General features: G+C 50.6%; 1 protein-coding gene across 1 annotated transcript in view; it reads left to right on the forward strand.

Annotated features, from left to right (window-relative positions):
- LOC102372537 (polycystin-1-like) overlaps window positions 1-18,717 on the forward strand; it is a gene marked incomplete at its 5' end in the record, with an annotated part of 49,727 nt that overhangs the window by 28,036 nt on the left and 2,974 nt on the right. The window contains 20 exons of the mRNA XM_025197430.1: window positions 457-652; window positions 1,214-1,381; window positions 1,650-1,793; window positions 2,385-2,595; window positions 3,002-3,125; window positions 4,990-5,139; window positions 5,427-5,491; window positions 5,895-6,118; window positions 6,394-6,511; window positions 6,938-7,104; window positions 7,538-7,740; window positions 8,212-8,403; window positions 9,742-9,896; window positions 11,040-11,182; window positions 12,325-12,496; window positions 13,419-13,547; window positions 13,659-13,833; window positions 14,113-14,400; window positions 16,129-16,263; window positions 16,831-17,145. Of these exons, the coding sequence (XP_025053215.1) occupies window positions 457-652; window positions 1,214-1,381; window positions 1,650-1,793; window positions 2,385-2,595; window positions 3,002-3,125; window positions 4,990-5,139; window positions 5,427-5,491; window positions 5,895-6,118; window positions 6,394-6,511; window positions 6,938-7,104; window positions 7,538-7,740; window positions 8,212-8,403; window positions 9,742-9,896; window positions 11,040-11,182; window positions 12,325-12,496; window positions 13,419-13,547; window positions 13,659-13,833; window positions 14,113-14,400; window positions 16,129-16,263; window positions 16,831-17,145 (3,474 nt within the window). The remainder of the gene's footprint in view (window positions 1-456; window positions 653-1,213; window positions 1,382-1,649; window positions 1,794-2,384; window positions 2,596-3,001; window positions 3,126-4,989; window positions 5,140-5,426; window positions 5,492-5,894; window positions 6,119-6,393; window positions 6,512-6,937; window positions 7,105-7,537; window positions 7,741-8,211; window positions 8,404-9,741; window positions 9,897-11,039; window positions 11,183-12,324; window positions 12,497-13,418; window positions 13,548-13,658; window positions 13,834-14,112; window positions 14,401-16,128; window positions 16,264-16,830; window positions 17,146-18,717) is intronic.

Below are 18,717 nucleotides of genomic sequence, written 5' to 3' on the forward strand. Positions count from 1 at the left end.
TCCGACAGCATGTCGCTTGATCACTTCCCCTGCATTGAAATGTCTGGTCACATCTCTGGGAAGCTGGGTCTGCTCTTGAGTTAAGTGCCAGGCTTGCAGTTCCATGCTGGCTGCTGCCCATGAGCTTGTGACTCCAGCTGTGTAGTGAGCTGCTCTCTTGTGACCGAATGTAGGAGCTCTGAGGAACTATTCCCTCCTGGTCCTGCATGATGATGGTTCTTTTAGATCTTTTCCAAAGGGGGATAGATCTGTATCGATAGGATCCACAGTCACTCTGCTACTGAAGGAGTCCAGGTACCCGGATACATGGATGATGTGCATGTTAGAATCGCCGTATAAGTAGAGGTGACACAGGTGCACCCTGTGGCTTTTGCATCTCCTCTGGGGTGGGTGGGCAGTTAACACAAGAAGCAGCTTCTCCCCGTGGTTCTACCTTCCCCAATACTGTGATTGCAGAGTGAGCGCTCCAGACAGACACCGCTGGTGGTGATCACCTGTTGTGTGCTCCTCTCCATCTACCTGGTGATGGTGCTGATTGCCCACAAGCTGGATGACATTGACATCACCCGGGTGGGGATCATCCCTCGCTGTGGCCAGCCCGGGAGGTACAAGTACTGGGTAATGGTGAAGACTGGCTGGAAAAGAGGATCAGGTATAGTGATGGGCAGGGACAGGGGGCTGTGAAGTCCTGTATCAAATGTTGAAATGAAAGCATCCTAAAAGCGGCAGCTTCTTGGGTACTTCATCTTTCTGGTGCAGCAGCTGTAGAGTGACACCAATTTAAGGAGCTTTAAAAAAAAAAAAGCCCAGAAGTAAAGGAACATGCAGAGGAGAGCCAGAAGAGCTGGGCTTTCTCAAATCCAGGCTGGGCTTCATTGGTGAAGTCATGTCCATGGGGATGGGGTATAACTGAGTACAGAGGAAAGAGGAGAACCTGGGGCTGAATGACTTTGGAAACATGATAGGATGGCAGTCCCTCCTTACTCATCCCTTGAACAGAGAAACCAGAACCTCCCTCACCAAACTCTGCATCACCCTGTTTGATGGCATTTTTGTTGGCATCAAAATAGAGGTACTTGGGTGAAACCAAAGACCCAACCACCTGTCATTTCAGCTGTTGGGAGTAAGGTGTGGTTGTGAGAGGACAAATTAATGACCTCCAGTGGACACAGCAGATACAGCGTAAACTATCACAGTTCATATCTCTCTACAGGTACAACTGCACATATCGGGATTAGCTTATACGGACTGAATAAAAGTGGTTCTCGCCACCTGGACAAAGGCTGGGCCTTCCAGAGAAACAGCAATGATATTTTCCAGGTGGAGACGAATGCAAACTTGGGGGAGATCTGGAAGATCCGTATCTGGCACGATAACACTGGTAAGGCACCTTGCAGAGCTGTTTAGATTTTATGACAGCAAGCTAGCTTGTTGAACGTCATCTGCTTCCCATGCTCCCACCACATCCCAGACCTAGGTTGGGTGTGTGACATGTTGCGTTGATGGGGCTTTCCTGCTGCCAATAAGATTTCACAAGCAGCATTCACACAGCTGAGGATGTCTCTTGGCATGAACTTTCCTGAGCTTGATCAAGAGCTGGTGATTGGAAGTGCAGCTGTTTAATTCTCCCGTCTTCTCTGTACCCTCAGGGTTGGACCCCTCCTGGTACCTGCAACATGTCATTGTGTGGGACAGACAGACAGACAACATGTATTTCTTCCTGGTGGATGACTGGTTGTCGGTGGAAAATGAGAAGAACGAAGGGATGGTTGAAAAGGTGGTCTTGGCTGCATGTGAGTGTTGTCCCATGGAGGTCTAGTCTAAGGGAAGCCCAGTGCTCCACTTATCACCGTTATTATATTAACTATCCAGGATCCTTTGTGTTTGGTGCTATACAAATACCTAGTGCAAGACAGTCCCTGAAGAGTTTATCATCTAACTAAACCAAGTTGGGGAGGGGAGGCAACAGCACAGACAAGGGCAGTTGCTTGCCCAAGGCCCCACAACAGGCCTTATGGGGAACTGTGAAAAGACCCCACCAAGCACTCAGTCCCAGTCCAGGGCCCTGCCCAAGAAGCTACACGTTGAGTTTGACCATAGGTGATGATCTATGCTGGCAATAGAAAGGGTGGGGTGGAGAGGGAGCCTAGGTGTCTTTGACATAGGTGTGGGTGTCCAAAACTTTGATGAGGAAGTTCATACGAATAGTGGTGGAGAGGGGGCTGCTGGAGAGAACAGCGGGGTGAGAACTTAGGTGGTGACTGAGGAGGAAGAATGGTGTTGGTGACCATGGAAGAGGCCACTAGAGCCTGGGGGAAAGAGGAAAGTATCCCCCAGGACGGAGGAGAAGATCTGGTTGAGTGTTCCCATTACGTTGCCTTCAGGCCCCCAGGAGCTGAGAAGCTTCTCTCGGGTGTTCCTCGCCCAGCTGCGCCTCGGCTTTTCTGACTGGCATGTGTGGCTCTCAGTCTGGGCCCGCCCTCCCTGCAGCCGCTTCACCCGGGTGCAGAGGATCACCTGCTGCCTGCTCGTGGCGTACCTCTTCCTGGCTGCCTGTATGCTCTGGTACAGTGCCATTGGAGTGGAAGGCTCCAGGTGGGTCCCTTGGCACTCCTGCTCCTCCCAGGTGGGGTCTTGCAGACGTGCGTCATGCAAGGTGAGGATGAGGGAGGGATGGGATGTATGGAGAAAGAGCCAAGGGAAAACTCAAGGGTTAAAGTCACTGGCGAAGGAAGCATCAAAGCAGCATTGAGGCACCTAAATCCTCCCTGGATCACAATGAGATTTGAGGACCTAATTCCCTCAAACTCTGTGGAAAATCCAAACTTGAATGGCAAGTCAGGTGTTGAGCGAACATGGGATGCTTTGTACAACAGCTTTGTTCCCAGAGGTGCAAAATGCATCTCTGTACCAGGTACCCACGTTCCAGTGCTCTGTAACTGTTAATGGAAAACTCCTCTATTTTCCATCTTATTGCCTTTAATTTGTTTCTGTCTCCCAGCATCCCCCTTGGGAGCCAGACCTCCATGACGGCAGAGAGCATAGTTGTGGGGATGGTGGTGGCTGTGATGGTCTTTCCAGTCCAGATGCTCTTCGCCTTCATCTTCAGGAAAACCCACAGCCAGGTACTAACTATTTTGCCATGTCCCAACAGCCTCCTCCCACCTGCTACATCACCCGCCAAAGATCCCTCTCTACCCACATCAAGTGAGAGAAGGGTACATTTGGCACGATCAGGGTGAAGACCCTTGCACTGTCCCAGTTTTGTGACTAAACATTAAAAGCACGCTGCAGTCTCCAAAGTTGTCTATCTGATCCCTTTTCAAGGGCACTCTGTTCCTGTGATCTTTTTAAAGATACTCTTTGAAATATTGCCATCTCTTTTACAGGCATTGTAGCCTGAAACACACAGCCAAAGGAAGTGGAAAATTAGAGTTGGTTGGAATTAGATAGAAAATTAGAACAAGATGAAATGTTATTTGTGCATGCCCTCTGTTGGCGCACGTGCTCTTTTGTCTGTCCTTGCCAATGACTGTATATTAGGGCTGTGTGAAGCTTCGGGTGCTGATTCGATTCGTCGGAGAGTCGGCCTGATTTGGTAGCTGAATCTCCAAATCTGAATCAAATCAGGGACCAAAAAAAAGGTCCAAATTGATTCGAAGCTCTCTGAATCGATTTGGAAAAGATTCGGAGAGCTTTGGCGATTCGGGCAGGGAGCTGGAGACGGACTTGGAGCTGGTACGTAGGGGCAGGGGAGTGGGGGCTGGAGGAGGAGGGAGGGGACCATGGGCAGACCCCTACCCAGCCCCATCCCCTGCCAGCTCCCCCAGCCCCACCATGGCTGCCCCACATGTCCCAGCTCCTGGTGCTTTAAAAAAAACCCCACTCACCAGCTGCTGCTGGGCGAGGGTGATCCCCACTGCCCTACATTGCATGGGAGGGCTCTTCCATGAGCCCCCCCACTCTCCCAACCCCCGCCCCATGGCTGCCCTGTCCACCCCAGCTCCAGCCCTTTAAGAAAAAAACCCCTGAACTCACCAGCTCTTGCAGTGGCCTCAAGGCTTTGGGGGGCTCATGCAGACACCCCCCCATGCAGCACAGGGCAGGTGGGGGGCAGCGGGGATCACCCCCCACCAGGCAGGAACCAGTGAGTTCAGAGGTTTTTTGGTTTTGTTTTTTTTCTTAAAGGGCCGAAGCTGGGGCAGGCGGGGCAGCCATGGGGGGAGGTGGGACAGCAGGGAGGTCAGGGGGCTCATGAAGAGCCCCCACGCAGTGTGGGGCAGTGGGGGGGCAATGGGGATCGCCCCCTGCCCGGCAGCACTCGGTGAGTCGGGGCTTTTTTTTTTTTTTTTTTTTTTTTAAGTGCCGGGAGCTGGGTTGTGTGGGGCAGCCATTGCCCGGCTGGGGTGGATGGGCCTGGCCGATTTTGAAGATTTGGCAGCAGCCGAATCTCCAAATCAGATCCAGCCGAATCGATTTGGGACAGTGATTCGAATCACCAAATTGAATCACTGTCCCCTGAATTGGCCGAATCCGAAGCGAATACTAGCCACTTTGCACAGGCCTACTGTGTACGCCTGTGACATATTGCAAAATATGCTAGTGGGACAAGGAGATGTACTAGCACAAAGAGGCAGGGCGCCTGTGCAGGAAACAGTTTTCCTCCAAAATTAGAATATTTGAGCTTTTAGAAACTTGTCCATTGGAACAGGAAATCACATTTTTTACAACCCCCGCCCCCCACTCCACAAACAAAGCTGGAAAAGACATTGGTTGAGTTGTCTGGACAATTATAAAACATTGTTGAGATGGAAAATGCATCCAAACTGACCTGTTCCTCTCCGTTTGTTTGACAAATCTGAATTGTCCAATGATGATTTGTTTTGCAAAATCCCTGCCAGCTGCAGCTGACCCCAGTTCTAGACCCACGGCTAATATGATTAGAGCATCTGGGCAGGGCTTTTCCAGCTGACCTCTTGTTTCTGTCAGGTGGTTGTGGAGGACCCTGACCCTCCTGCACAGGACACTCAGACCGTGGAGATGGATGTGTGCCTTGATCGCTCTGATCTGGGCAGCTCTTCTTTCCTGTCCATACCAGGAGGGATGGAGTCCATCATGGACATGAGCTCCATCAGTTGTGTAAGTAAAGTGGCCTCTCCTGGGGAGAGATGGAGAGGGGAACTCCATGTCCCCTGGAGGTTGGGGGGCATATGGGTGTATGTGTGTGCACCTTCTTGATTCTCAAGCTGTCGTACCAGGTGAGATGTGTCTTTATGGACACACAACTGCTTTCAGAAAGATGACTTCTCAGAAGACAGAGCTTCCTGCGGAGGGTTAATTGATCGGTTCTCAGAACATCCCTCAGACATCACACTTTCCAGGTCCCATCCTAGGTCCTCTGAACATACTCATCATCTTCTTTTCAGGGGTCCCTTGTGAGTACAAGACCAGCTTCCACCCGGGAGAACCTCACCAAGCTGGGCAATGAAAGGTACATCTGCAGCAGAGGGGGTGGAACAGGGGACAGGTTCTTGTCCACAATCAGTTCCTCCAGGTAGGTAGGACTGCAGAGAGACTGATGTCAGTAAGGGCTTTTTGGGGGGTGGAGGTCACTGTTCCTCCATCACAGGGATGAGAGAACAGCCCATGTAAAGAACATGGGAAAACATATCATAAGCATGAGATTCATGCAGAAGTGACATGTTTCTAAAACAGTCTAGTGGTTAGGCTGCAGATGGAAAATTCATTAGTGATGACCAGACTGTCAGGAAGATGGTTTCTGGCAAACCACAGAATGGTCTCACTACAAAAGTCTGTGGCCACTAAGGCTTGGAAGGGATGTCCTTTGCCCTGGGGGTTTGAGCTCATGAATGCATCACCCTTTTGTCCCGCAGGGTTGTGAAGCACTGGCCCTCATGCGACAGTATCTTAGATGTCCCTGATCTTCTGCATTCAGACCCCCTGGTGACTCAAAGTCATATCCTCAAGAGGAAGAAGGCCCTGCTGAAGCTGGGCATTGAATCTATGTCTGCATCAGATGATGATCCCCTGTCCTTCTCCCTAGGGGACTCTGAGGGCAGCAGGAGATCCAGCCACGGCTGCCACCTCACCCTCTCTGGTACCTCAAAGAACAGGCCTTCCTGTCCTCTTCCCTCTCCCTCCCTTCTGTCTCCAGTCCCTATTCCTCATCTCCAGTGCAGAAGGCACCAGGTGATATAATAGCTTTCATGTGACAAATGCTGCTGCTACAATGGAAAGACGCACCCAGCTAGTTTTGCCATTGAGGACAGAGCTAAGCACAAGGCTTGACTCTTGTTCTAGGCTATAGCTGGTCTTGGCCCAGCAGCAACATGTTCTGCTGACAGCCCTCCTCTCTCCTTCCCCACTGAACAGAGGAAGACTTGCTCAACTCCATCATTGCAGAGACTCGGAAGAGTAATTCCTCAGACCGCATCACATCCGACAGCGGCAGGTTCTCCCCACAAGCTGAGGTGGAGCTCATCTCCAGCACGTACGTATGTGGTTTGAGAAGGAAGAACCAGAAGGAATGGTCGCTTGTGGCTGTGAAATGTTGATCTCCTCAGAGACCATGAGGAGGAGGAGGAGATCATGCTGAAGAAGACATGAACCCCTTGGTCCCTATCCCCAGTGTTGATATTTTGTGTGGCCATTTGCAATTCAGAGTCCAGAATTTCCACTCTACTTTCTCTGAGTTTTAGCTTTGTGTGGCCCACCAACTCCCTAGAGCTCTGGCATAGCTCAGAGCCCCTTTCAGTCCGTACATCCTAAGATGACACTGGAAACACATGGGCTCTCCTCATCCCTATCCTCTTGGATGGTGCCAGGAGCTCTGGCCTCATTCCCATGATCTCGAGGCTCTGTGATGATGCTAGGAGGGCCTGTGTTGACTATGGTCTTTCTTGTACTGTGTGAAAAGCTCTTGCAGTGGCTGGTCTGATGGGATCCCAGAGCTGGGGAGGAGCAGCTGGGGCCTCCTGCACAAGTCCTTCTCCTACATCTCCACCATGATGAGCATCAGCAGCTTTCCTCTCCCACACCCAGAGCCTCCATCTGCCTCAGCATCCTCCTTTTCCACCCGGATCGGTGCGTGATAACCCTGGGGAAAGGGAGCCACCCTAGAAATGCCTGGTGCTGACCTTGTGGACAGGGGGGGTCAATGTTATCTGGGCAGCAGGATCACAGAAAAATGCAGCTAGGCAGGATCTCAGGTGGAGTCACCTGGTTCAGCCCCTACAACCCCAGCTCTACAGACTGGTGGCTTGCTGTGTGTGAAAACCCCCATAACAGCCCCTTTCTCCTACTTTGGGCTGTATTAACTCTTCTGGATAGCTTATTGTGCTGTTGGGAATGCATGCAAAGAAGCTCAGTGCAATTGCAAGGCCAATGTACTGTATTAACCAAGTGACCATTGCAGCTGGCTGGGGGGTTGAGGGAAGTCCATCCAGGTGAGCCTCTCAAGTCTGGCGTGGTCTAACCAAGAATGAAGACTGAAAAGAGCTGGTTTCTTTCCCTGCAGGGGTGTCCCGACGCCCCCCAGAGTGGCTGTTTCCTGGCTGGATGCTGCCCGTGGCGTATGCCTTCATCTTCACGCTTGTAGCAGGCTGCTTCACCATCATCATCCTCTACGGTTCCTCCCTCCAGGATCCTGCTGCCCTTATGTGGCTCATCTCCTCTGTCTTCTCTTTCATCACCTCCTTTGTGGTGCTGGAGCCCCTGAAGGTAACAGCCCCTCCCGGGGGCATTCTCCAGTGTGGTACGTGGCAATTACCCTGGTGGGCTTTGCTCTTCCGTAGCCTCTTCCAGGTGAGTCACGTTCTGACTGTGGGTTAATTCACAGCACCCTTAAGGTGGGATGATGTCCCTTCCCTCACCCATTTCATTTTCCTTCTGGGGAAGGGGCTTTTGCCCACAATCACACAAATGAGCCAGCAGCAGGCAAGAAATCCTGCCTGGGGCCAGCACATTGCCTTCAGTGGAGGCTGGAAGCTTTGATCTTCCCCCAAGCTCTTCTCCTTTTCTTCTGGGCAAACCTTGTTCCCCACCTCTACCACTGGACATTGTTCTGCAGCTTGAGGGTGACAGGACCTTGTATGCCCTGGGCTGTAGAGGCCAGGTGTTCCCAGGGCAAGACCAGTCCCTTGTGCCTGAAGAGTTGAGGCCCACGTGCTCTGTACTATCCTCTCATCTCAGGTGGTGCTGGAGGCCCTGCGAGCTGCTCTCATCACCAAGCCAGTGGAGAGTGAAGCAGAGGGGCTGGTGGAGGAGCCACTGGTGAAGCCAGTGCCTGAGCGCATTGGGAAGGTGCGAGTGCCCTGTGGGTATGGGCTGCTCCAGGCCAAGGAGGAGGCGAGAAAAGTGCGGGCACTGCAAGCACTGATGAGGGTAATGTGCTCCTGCAGATTTACTTTGCCGTGTGCTGCTACAGGGGTGTCCATGTGCACTGTGCAGCCCCAATCCTGGAATCGCACTGGGCTCTGAGGAACCTTAACCTTAACTGGGATCCCCTCTCCTCATGCTCCATCACCACACCCAGCCCCAGGGAGCTGAACACAGCCTCTCCAGTTAGTCAAAGGGACCCACTGGGAACTGGTCCCAGCCCTTCTGCCCAGTCATAGCTCAAATGCAGCGGTATAAATACACGGTGGGTGCTTGTAGCTGAGATATTGTAGAAAGCAAGAAGGAGCTGGAGGTCACCGCAGACAGCTGGGTAGTGCCTGCATTCAATCCAGGCAGCATGTGCAGCATCTCTCATTGGACTGACTTACGTTATTTTGGACTGATGGTCTTTTTTACCAGATATGAAGAGAAGACATGTGTGCATGTGTGTGTCAGAGCAGCAATGAAGGGTTTTGTACCTGAAAGCTTGCTAAGAAGAATTTTTCCAACTATTTGAGTTGGTCTGATAAAAGATATCAGATTTACCCAAAGAACCTCGTCTGCCTTGGAGCAGCAATGACTTTCTGTAGCGTAATGGAGTCAGACAAAAGTAATCGTTCCAGCTGACGTTTCACTGAGGCTGTTGTCTGCTTCTTTCCCAGACCTGAGGAAAGGCATTTTTGGTCCACAGCTTGTCTAACCTCTCTGTCAACTGCATATCAGTCCAATAAAAGATACTGACTCACATCACACATGTGGTGGCTGTCTGGGAGGTGACACAACTGTCCTGACCCTCTCTGGCCACTAGATGCCAGCATGCGTTCAGCTACCAGCCATATAAGTTATAATTATAACTATAGCTGAAGTTCTTTGGATTTCATCCAAACCTCAGGCTGTTTTTCCAAAGGGGACGATGTTACAGAACTGGGCTTGAAAATAGTTTTCAAGCCCAGGCAGTTCCAGGACTGCCCCGATGGCTTTCCAGCATCTTCTGCTGCAGTGTCTGGGCCTGGTCATTCCTGAAGACAAGGTTAGAGTTGACCCTTGGCTTGCTTTGGTAATCAAAAAAATGATCATCACTAGCTCTTGTTGCAGCATTTTCCATCAGTGGATCTTCAAATGCTTTATAAGGGAGATCAGAATTGTTATCTCTGCTTTTACACATGGGGAAAGTGAGGCACAGTATCACCCCACAGGCTAGAATAGAATCCAGGTCATCTACATCCCAGCCCTGGGCTCTGTCCGCTAGGTGTCCTGTGTTCATCTCAGTCCCCTTTCTCATCTCAGGTTGGGTGTGCTAAAGCGTTGTCTTTATTCAGTGCCTCTGTTTCCTCCCCTCCCCAGAGCTGCCTCACCCACATGCTCTTCCTCCTGGTTGTTCTGATCATTAATTACCAGCGCAGTTTCCAGGACAGCAACATCCGCCTCCTGCACACTGCTGTCAAACAAGCCATCACTGCCACCAATGAAAGGGGCCTGAACTTTACCTCCATGCACAGGTGAGGACCTCTGGCAGGGTATGGATGCAGCAGCTATTTGTTCCAGTGGCCTTTGGGTCTCATTGCACTCTGTGCCCCACAGACTTGTGCTTTTGGCATAAATCAAACTGATTCATGGGGCTTAAAAAGGAGATTTTCGTAGTTAGTTTATAACATAGCTGCCATCTGTAGTAGTACAGGTCATTGGAGATAGAATAATACTGCACGAGCTGCACTATGATCCAGTACAGCGGTTTCTCTGTCTCTTTGTCAAGACAGCCCAGAGTCTCAGTGACTTTAGGATCTACCTGGCTGCAAGGTCAGGGATGGCTCATTGCCGTTTCACTACAAAACTCCTTCGATAGTCATGACTATAACAAAAACAGTCACAGCCAGTGCAGGATCCTTGGCGTTATTTATTTTGACATCCAGTTGAATGTCTCATATACAAACCTTCTTTTAATTCTCCTTGCAATGTGGGGATTTGAAAGGATCATTCAAGCTGCCTGGGGCAGTCACCAGCAGTCGATTTTATACAGCACTTGCACAATGTAGTCCTGACCTGGTTGAAGCCTTCGAGTGCTTCTTCATCATCATCATGCTGCAGACATTGCAATGGAAAAATCATAGATTTTGGCATCAAACAGTCAGGACTTTGGGCACCTGGAAAGGAGGGGAAGGTAGGCTGGGATGGGAGAAGCAACTTTTTTAGTGGGATGCCTCAGGTTTTGTTCCGTATTTGTACAGCACCAAGCACGGTGGGGTCTCGGTCTGTGAATGGGGCTTGAGCTGTTACTGCAACCCAAACAGTAATGAGGGATGGAAGTGATAGGGTTAAGCATGTTGCTATTTAAGTTGGTCTTTTTATCACTTGGCAATCAAGCCACAGGCCATTCCCATATTACAGAGTTGGTGTCAGACTTTCTGTAGACTCAGGGAAGACAGCACTACACTGATTTGCACCCAGCTTGTGTTATCACAGTTTTCCTCACCGCCATCAGGCACACCAAGCTACATGTCTTAAAAATGAAGTCTGGGATTCCAGATCATGACCCTACAGCCAGGGTGGGAGTAAGGGCACTTCAGGGTATATTTGCCCAGGCCCTGGTTACATTTCAGTGGGTTGAATTCACCTGTTTATCTAGTGACCCCTTTGTCTTGCAGTCCCACTGACACGTGGGAGTGGATAGACTCCGTGGTGCTGAACTACCTGTACAGCAACCCCCGACTGATCCTGGTGGGGGCACCTCGTCTCCGGCAGGAGAGCCCCATCATGAATGTACCTCTGGATCTGCGCGGGAGTCCTGGTAATTCACTTGAGGTGCTGCCTGGCACCAAGTTTGGTTTGGATAGGGATGATCCTGGCTCAGGCAGGGGGTTGGACTAGATAGCCTATGGAAAACCCTTCCAGCCCTACTTGTCTATGATTTCTATGAAGTTGGACATGTTGAGAGAGGCAGTAGGAGTTCAGTCCTATAGTCCTGGAGATGTTTTTTAGGCAGGAACCAGAGCCCCTGCCAGAGAGACTCGACCACCCCATTTTAGTTAGACAGGAGTATAGACCCTAAGGCAAGCATTGTCCCCATTTTACTGATGTGGACATTTAAACACAGGAAGACTCTGACTTGCTTGGGGTCACTCGGGGAGTTAGCAGTCCCGGCTCCCATTTCCCTGCTCTCACCACTGCTGGGAGTACTGGAGTTCCTTTAACTGGTTTCTCTCTATAGTGAAGGTGTGTAAGATTGGTGGATGGAGGAGGTCATCACTCTGACATCCACTACTCCAAGGGTCAGGCTTCCCCAGACTCTGAGCTTTGGGAAAGGAAGGACGGGGCTGAGATTGGAGGACCAGGCACACAGACGAAGGCATGCAGAGGAATGATAGACAAGAGAAGAAGGCATATGGTAGAACTCAGAGAAAACAGAGCTACCAGGGAGATGGGGAAAGGGAAATCAGGGGTCATCCCAGTGGCTGAGGGCAGCACTGGGCAACTCCAGGCAGTGAATCTTAGTGGCAGAGGGAGCACACCGAGCTCCTGCAAAAGGTCCTTGATGGAGATTCCTGGTTTTGATCTTCCAGCCTTGACTCCGTGGGAGGTTGTTCATAATAAGGACTGGAGGACCCAGACCTCCCCACTGTGTGTTGCTTCTGATGAGCCTTTTTGGCTAAGAGGAGATCAAAGAAGGCTGTCACTAGAGTGATCTGGGCTGGAGGCATCTCCCAAGGAAGAATGGGCTGAACTGGAAGGAGTAATGCAGGAAAACCTAGATGATCCCTCATGGAAATCTGGGTTGGAGGAGGTGGAGGCATAGCCATGGGCTAGGAAGGACATAGCAGAAAAACATGGGGGGCATAGTCCAGGTGTGGAGGGTGAGAATAGGGACTTTCAAACTGGGCAGCTCTTCAAGATCTTACTCAAAATCTCTCTCTGCCTTTTCAACACCCTCAGGGATCCCCCAGCCTGGGCTTGGACTTCTCTGTACACACAATGTCACCAGCAACAGAACCTGTCCCCTCTGGCACCTATCGGCACTCAGACCAGAGGCTTCCCTGGGTAGCCAAGTGGACAGTGGCACGAGCTTCAATCCCTGCGTTCAGAATGTGTCCCATGACTCCGTAGGGTAAGGATGCCAGTGCAGAGAGGGGTGGGTGCTGGGCAGAAGCTGGGAGCAGAAACGTGGCCGGCATTCAGCCAAGAGGCTTTGCTCTGGGGTGCTTCACCCTGTTGGCCAAGCCTGTCTAGAACTGGCAGGGAGGTCTCCCTTGTGCTGCTACCAAGAAACCTTCAAATGACCCAACACGGTGACTCCACAGAGATGTGATTTATCCCAGAGTCCTTTCTCTACCTCCACCTTGGTCGGTGACATCTGCAATTTCCATGAGTCTCAGATGAATTCATTGATAACAGTCCTTATGTTTAGAGAGCAGCCTTCATCCCAAAGGAACCTAAAGCATGTCACACCCAATCCTGCACGCTGCTGTCCCATCCACAGCTCCCACTGATGTTGGTGGGTGTTGAGGATGCTTTTAACATCATTCAGGATGCTCTCAGCACCTTTCCAAAGCAACCCCCTCAGATAGGTACATATACAGGGAATAATGACACATAGCCACTGTCCCCTATCCCACAGAAACCACTGCACAGCAGCGTGGCTGAAGAAATGGAGTATGCCACAGCATTGCAAATAAAGGAAACTGAGTGCTTATTCCCTAGGCTGGGATTTAGCCAGGATTAGACGTACACGTTCTCACTGAATATGCCATTAAATCTGTGATGCCTTTGGTCATGAACTTCAGATCGCATCACCCACTGGATGGTACCTATTCCCCAGCACCATATGGAAGCACTAGGCCACCATTGGATTTTTTAGCACTTGTAACTGCAACATTCTTAGGTTTTTCTCCTGTGTCAACACAGGTCTGACCCATCCCCATCACAGTTTGAGACTTCAAGCCCTATGTCCAAACCCCAGAGTCTCTCCTGCTCTTCACTTTACAGCTTCCTTTCTGGAGCTCTCTTCCCATCCCGGTTTCTTCTGGCAGGTTTTGGATCTGGGGACATGTGGGACTTTACCACAGCAATGCCGGTTGCTGGAGGGAGCTTGGAAACAGTTCTGCCAAAGCCCAGAGGACTCTGGGTGACCTGCAAGCTAGCAATTGGATCCATGAAAGGCAAGTCACCTGGGGCACTCAGAAAATTGCAAGTGGGGATTGAAGGAGATGCAGTATTGGGGTCTAAGTCCTTCCCTTGTGCTTCTCTCTCTCTCTCTCCCTGCCCAACAGGAGCAGAGCTGTGTTTCTGGAGTTCACTCAGTACAACGCTGATGTTAACCTGTATGTGGCAGTGGTGCTTCTGGTTGAGTTCCCATCAGTCAGACCAGCTGTTTCTTCAGCCATCATCCTCCCCTTCCAAATGCTGAGCTTAGGCACCGGTCTGGACCTGCCACTTGCCATGGTGGTATGTACTTTCTATTGACAGTAGGCCTCAAGGCTACACCTGATTGCCAGAAGAATTAAATTAATGTTCCTCCCACTCTAGTTTTGAATAGCATGCCCCATCTTGGGGTGGTTCCTGTGTGGAAGAACTACTCATCTTCACCATTTGTATGAGCTCCAGATATAGCCCCCTAGCTCCCACATCTCCATGGTATCTGCTCTTGACCTTTCTATGTAAGTCAGCATGGGGCACTGCAACAGGAGGGCAGCTCCCTTTCCCACTTATTCTGGTTTCTTTCAGATCTCCCTGCTTCTCTTCAGTGTGGCCTTCCTGCTGTCAGAGCTGTCTCTCCTCTCTCGGGAGGGAGCCTCCTTGCTGTGGCAGAGCCGCTGCGGCCTCCAGCTGCTCCTGGCACTGCTGTCCCTTACGGTTGGCGCCTTGCACTTTGCTCGCATCTGGCTGGCGGAGGTGCGGCTCCAGCATTACTGGGACCACCGCCAGGCCTTCACCAGCTTCTATGAAGTGGCAGTGCTGGCCCAGATGGAAGTCAACCTATCTGCCCTGCTGCTGACCATTGCTATGCTGAAGGTGGGTGAGTGCATGGAGACGTGTGTGGCTCGCTGGGGGCATATCTATAAGAACCCAAGACTTCCATTCCCCAGTGCCAGTGCATCAGCCAGTCCTTCTCGGTGTCTCCATAGATGTCTCTCCAACTGGTTAAAGTTGCTGATTAAGAACTTAACACATCTCCCATTAAACTTACCAAGAGAGCTTTCCTGTTGGCTGTCAAGGACGTGTTACTCGGCACCCTTGGCATTTGCCAAATGCCCATTGCTACAGAGCCCATCTGGATGTCATGCTTAAGAACATATCAGATTCAGATTCAGCTCTCTATTACATCAACCTGATTCTAGTTATACCCAAGGCTGTTTCAAGTTTTCCTCTGCACCCTACTGCACAGGCGGGCACCTGGGAATAGAGAAAGCCTAGAGGTTGGAGAATATAACATGATGTCTACTGCATGGTGTCTCTAAAGATCCCAGTCTTTGCTGCTAGCCATCCAAAGCTTCCTGGGATAAAAGTCCCCAACTGTTGCTTCCAATGGAGACATAAGCAGGAGTAGACCAGAGAGCGAAACTGAAACCCAAGCAGTGGCTTTTCCATTAATTGTGTGAGATTTACCAGCTCAATTCAATAAAATAAGTCAATCGGGAGATTCTGTGTCTGTGTTTTGGGCTGGGGACAGCTTGCTGATGCCTGGATCTGCTCCTCCACTGCATGTCACTCCATTATACTGTGTCTTGGCTGCTCCGGCCCCATCTGGTCACTGTAATAATACCTCCACCATTGCAAGAGATCCTTCTTCCTCCAGCAGCCCTGATGCATGGTGGCAAGGGGTGTGGCAGGGGGTCAGGCCTGATCCAATAATGACCTGGATGATGTATCCTTTCTCGTTGTGTCAGGCCTGATCCATTAATGACCTGGATGATGTATCCTTTCTCGTTAATACCTGTGCATTAAATTATGCTGCAATGACCTTATAATTGTCATTGGAGCTGCTGCTGAGGGGTAATAGTATCTTCGTTCTTTTTTCCTGCTTCCTAATGAATCTGCAGAGTGGCCCATCTGCTCTCTCCCAGGCTGGTGGTATTTATGGTTCACTGCTGACTGTTATTTCCCTAATGAACAGACAATGAAAGAATGAGCAAATAAACAGATAAATAATGGCTGCAGAAAGCCAGAGCTTGTAGTCAGTGCAGAGGAAGAGACCATGAAGCCCGCCTCCTGGACAACTGAGGGGATAGGGTTTCTTCCAGAAACAGGCAGGGATGGAGGTCTCTAGAAGCAGCTGAGATACCCTGAAACACTGCTGTAACCAAGAGGGTGTGCAGATAAACTACCCCATGTTTTGTGTCCATCTGGCTAATTCATTGAGGATGCCATAGAAACCTCCATTGTTCTCTGATCCGCCTAAAACATGGTCAGTGTGGACTGGACCTAACCCTATAACAGGATTAAAACTCTGAACAATCCCATAATTTTATCCAAAGAAGAACAGGATCAGGCTAGGAACATGTAGCCTGGGCTACAGCTTTTAACAACCGTGTTCCAACTGGGCATCTTGATGTTAGGTGAGGCTGTAACGTAACATAGACTGAGTCTGCAGGAGACAGTTGGTGCCCTTGTGCCAACGTGCTGCTCATTGGGTTTTATGATGCCACGCAGACTCCTCCAACAACACCTCTCATAGCATTTTCATCCTTCTGATAACATCTCACAAGCCTTCCCACTTCCCAATGGGCCTTCTCCCTTTAGATCGTGCGGCAGCTGCGCTTCGTCCGGAGATGGTCGGCCTTTGGAAAGACATTCCAGCATGCCCAGAGGGAGCTCCTGGCAGCCACGCTCCTCTTCCTCCTGCTCCTCCTCATCTATGCTCAGTGTGGATACCTGGTAAGTTAAGCCAAGGTCAATTCTCGAGTGCGTGTAGGATCAGGCTCTGCGTCATCATGGCTCCCAACTGGGCTGGGCACTGTAGAGCGCATCCCTGTATATATCGAGAAGAACATCCATGACCCAATATAAGCTCTGCAATGGAGGACTGCCCTTCCCCAAGGGCAGTTGTATTCCCATTTAGTCCTTAATCTCCCTTCATTACTCCCCACAAAACATGCCTTAGAGGGACCCACTCTCTGCTGGGACAAGATCAGATTCTGTTGATTCATATTCATTCATATGCCACCTCCTTTGCACTACGCCATCAGACAGCAAGAAGCACGAGAGGGGACCAGTCCTTTGTTCTGGTGGGGAGGATATGTGCTATTATGTTTCATAGTTTCATAGTTGTTAGGGGCTGGAAGGAGCCTTACTAATCATCGGGTCCAGCCCCCCTGCACTTGAGCAGGAAAGACTGCAGGGATCAGATGAGCCCAGCAAGGTGGGCATCAAGACGCTTGTTCTAGCTGCAAATGGGACCCTTGCAAGTGATTAACCCCTGCTTTCCCTCTGTCTCATCCCCAGGCCTTCTCTGCCACAGTAGAGGAGTTCAGGACATTGCCATGTGCCTTCCATGCTCTGCTGTCGGCCCTCCACGGGAACATGGCTTTCCAGTCCCTGATCCAGGACTTCCCCATCCTCGGAGCTGTCTACATTCTCAGCTACGTGGTCAGCTTGCTCTGTTTCAGCAGCCGCTTCCTGTGTGCTATCATCCTTCACAGTTACCGCAGCGTCCGAGCTGAAATGTACCGCCCCGCCATCGAGCCACAGGACTATGAGATGATTGAGTTCTTTGTGAAGAGGTTCAAGCTCTGGATGGGACTCAGCAAAACCAAAGAGGTGAGCAAAGGAAAAATCTTGACTGTAGACCAGACAGGGACCTGCTCTGCTCTACTCGTAAGCCAGCACCCAGGTGCCAAAGTGCCACTCACTCTGGAGGAAAGAGGGGTTTTAATCTCCTTGCTTCTTCACTCTTAGGCTAGGGGAAAGTCAGAGCTTACATCTGACCCAGGATCTGGGTGACTTCCTTCAGTAGAGTTGCTCTGGATTTATCCCTGTTCAGCAAAGATCAATCTAACCCACCATTCCCACCGTCATCTCCTTCCTGCCCTGGAGTGACTTTCCTTCAGGATCAGAAGGAAATTTTACTCCCTTTGCCTTTTGCTCTGAGTGATAAGGGGCAAATGTTGCCCTGCAACACCTGTGTGTCCCCAGTGGCTGCAGAGAGGTCACGTGGATGTGATTTGGAGCAGGACTTCACCCCACAGAAACCGGAATTGGATGAAACAGTGTTTTGGGAGGGTACAGTGCAAAATGGTCCTTAATATTACCCCTCAATTCAGAGAAGGGAAGGCTGATTTTGTGGACAAGGAGCCAGCCTTGGGGTTACAGAGATCTGGATGCATTTCCCTCCATAGACATCTTGTGTGACCGTGGAAAAGGCGCTGTCTCTCCATTGCTTTCTGTTGTAAAGCGGGGTGGTGTTTTGTATGAGTGGTATGAGGATAAGTTCATTGGTGGCTGGGAGGGGCTGAGATGCTACATGATTCATAGATTCATTCATAAATTCATAGATGCTAGGGTTGGAAGGGACCTCAAAAGATCATCGAGTCCAACCCCCTCCCTTGGGCAGGTAAGAGCGCTGGGGTGAGATGACCCCAGCCAGATGCTTATCCAGCCTTCTCTTATAGACCCCCAAGGTAGGGGACAGCCCCATCTCCTTTGGAAGCCCATTCCAGATTTTGGTCACCCTTACCATGAAGATTTTTCCTGATATCTAGCCTAAATCTGCTCTCTGTCAGTTAGTGACCATTGTTCCTTGGTACTCCAAGAGGTGCCCTGGTGAACAGAACATCTCCGATCCCTTGCTGCATCCCTGTAATGAATTTGTAGGTGGCCACAAGATCACCTCTCAACCTTCTCTTGCGGAGGCTGAAGAGGTCCAGGTCCCTCATTCTCTCCTCAAAGGGCTTGTCCTGTAAGCCCCTAACCATACGAGTGGCCCTCCTCTGGACCCTCTCGAGTCTATCAACATCCTTCTTGAAGTATGGCGCCCAAAACTGGACGCAGTACTCCAACTGCGGTCTGACGAATGCTGTATAGAGGGGAAGTATCACCTCCTTGGTTTGGTTTGTCATGCATCTGCTGATGCATGATAAAGTGCGGTTAGCTTTGCTGATGACTCCATCACACTGACAACTCATGTTCATCTTGGAGTCCACTATGACTGAGATCTCTTTCCGCTTCTGTGCTGATGTTCAGGTCTCACGAAAGCCAGCCACCCTTGGCAACAAGCTTCCATTTTCCCAGAGCTATAAGCCCACCAGAGACACAAATAGCCCATCATGGACGCCAGCGAGCACATCTCTAGAAGATATGAGACATGGGCGACTGGTGCCACCTGAGTCAGGG

This window comes from Alligator sinensis, unplaced genomic scaffold, assembly GCF_000455745.1.
Source record: "Alligator sinensis unplaced genomic scaffold, ASM45574v1 scaffold400_1, whole genome shotgun sequence".
In the NCBI taxonomy this organism is placed as follows: domain Eukaryota; kingdom Metazoa; phylum Chordata; order Crocodylia; family Alligatoridae; genus Alligator; species Alligator sinensis.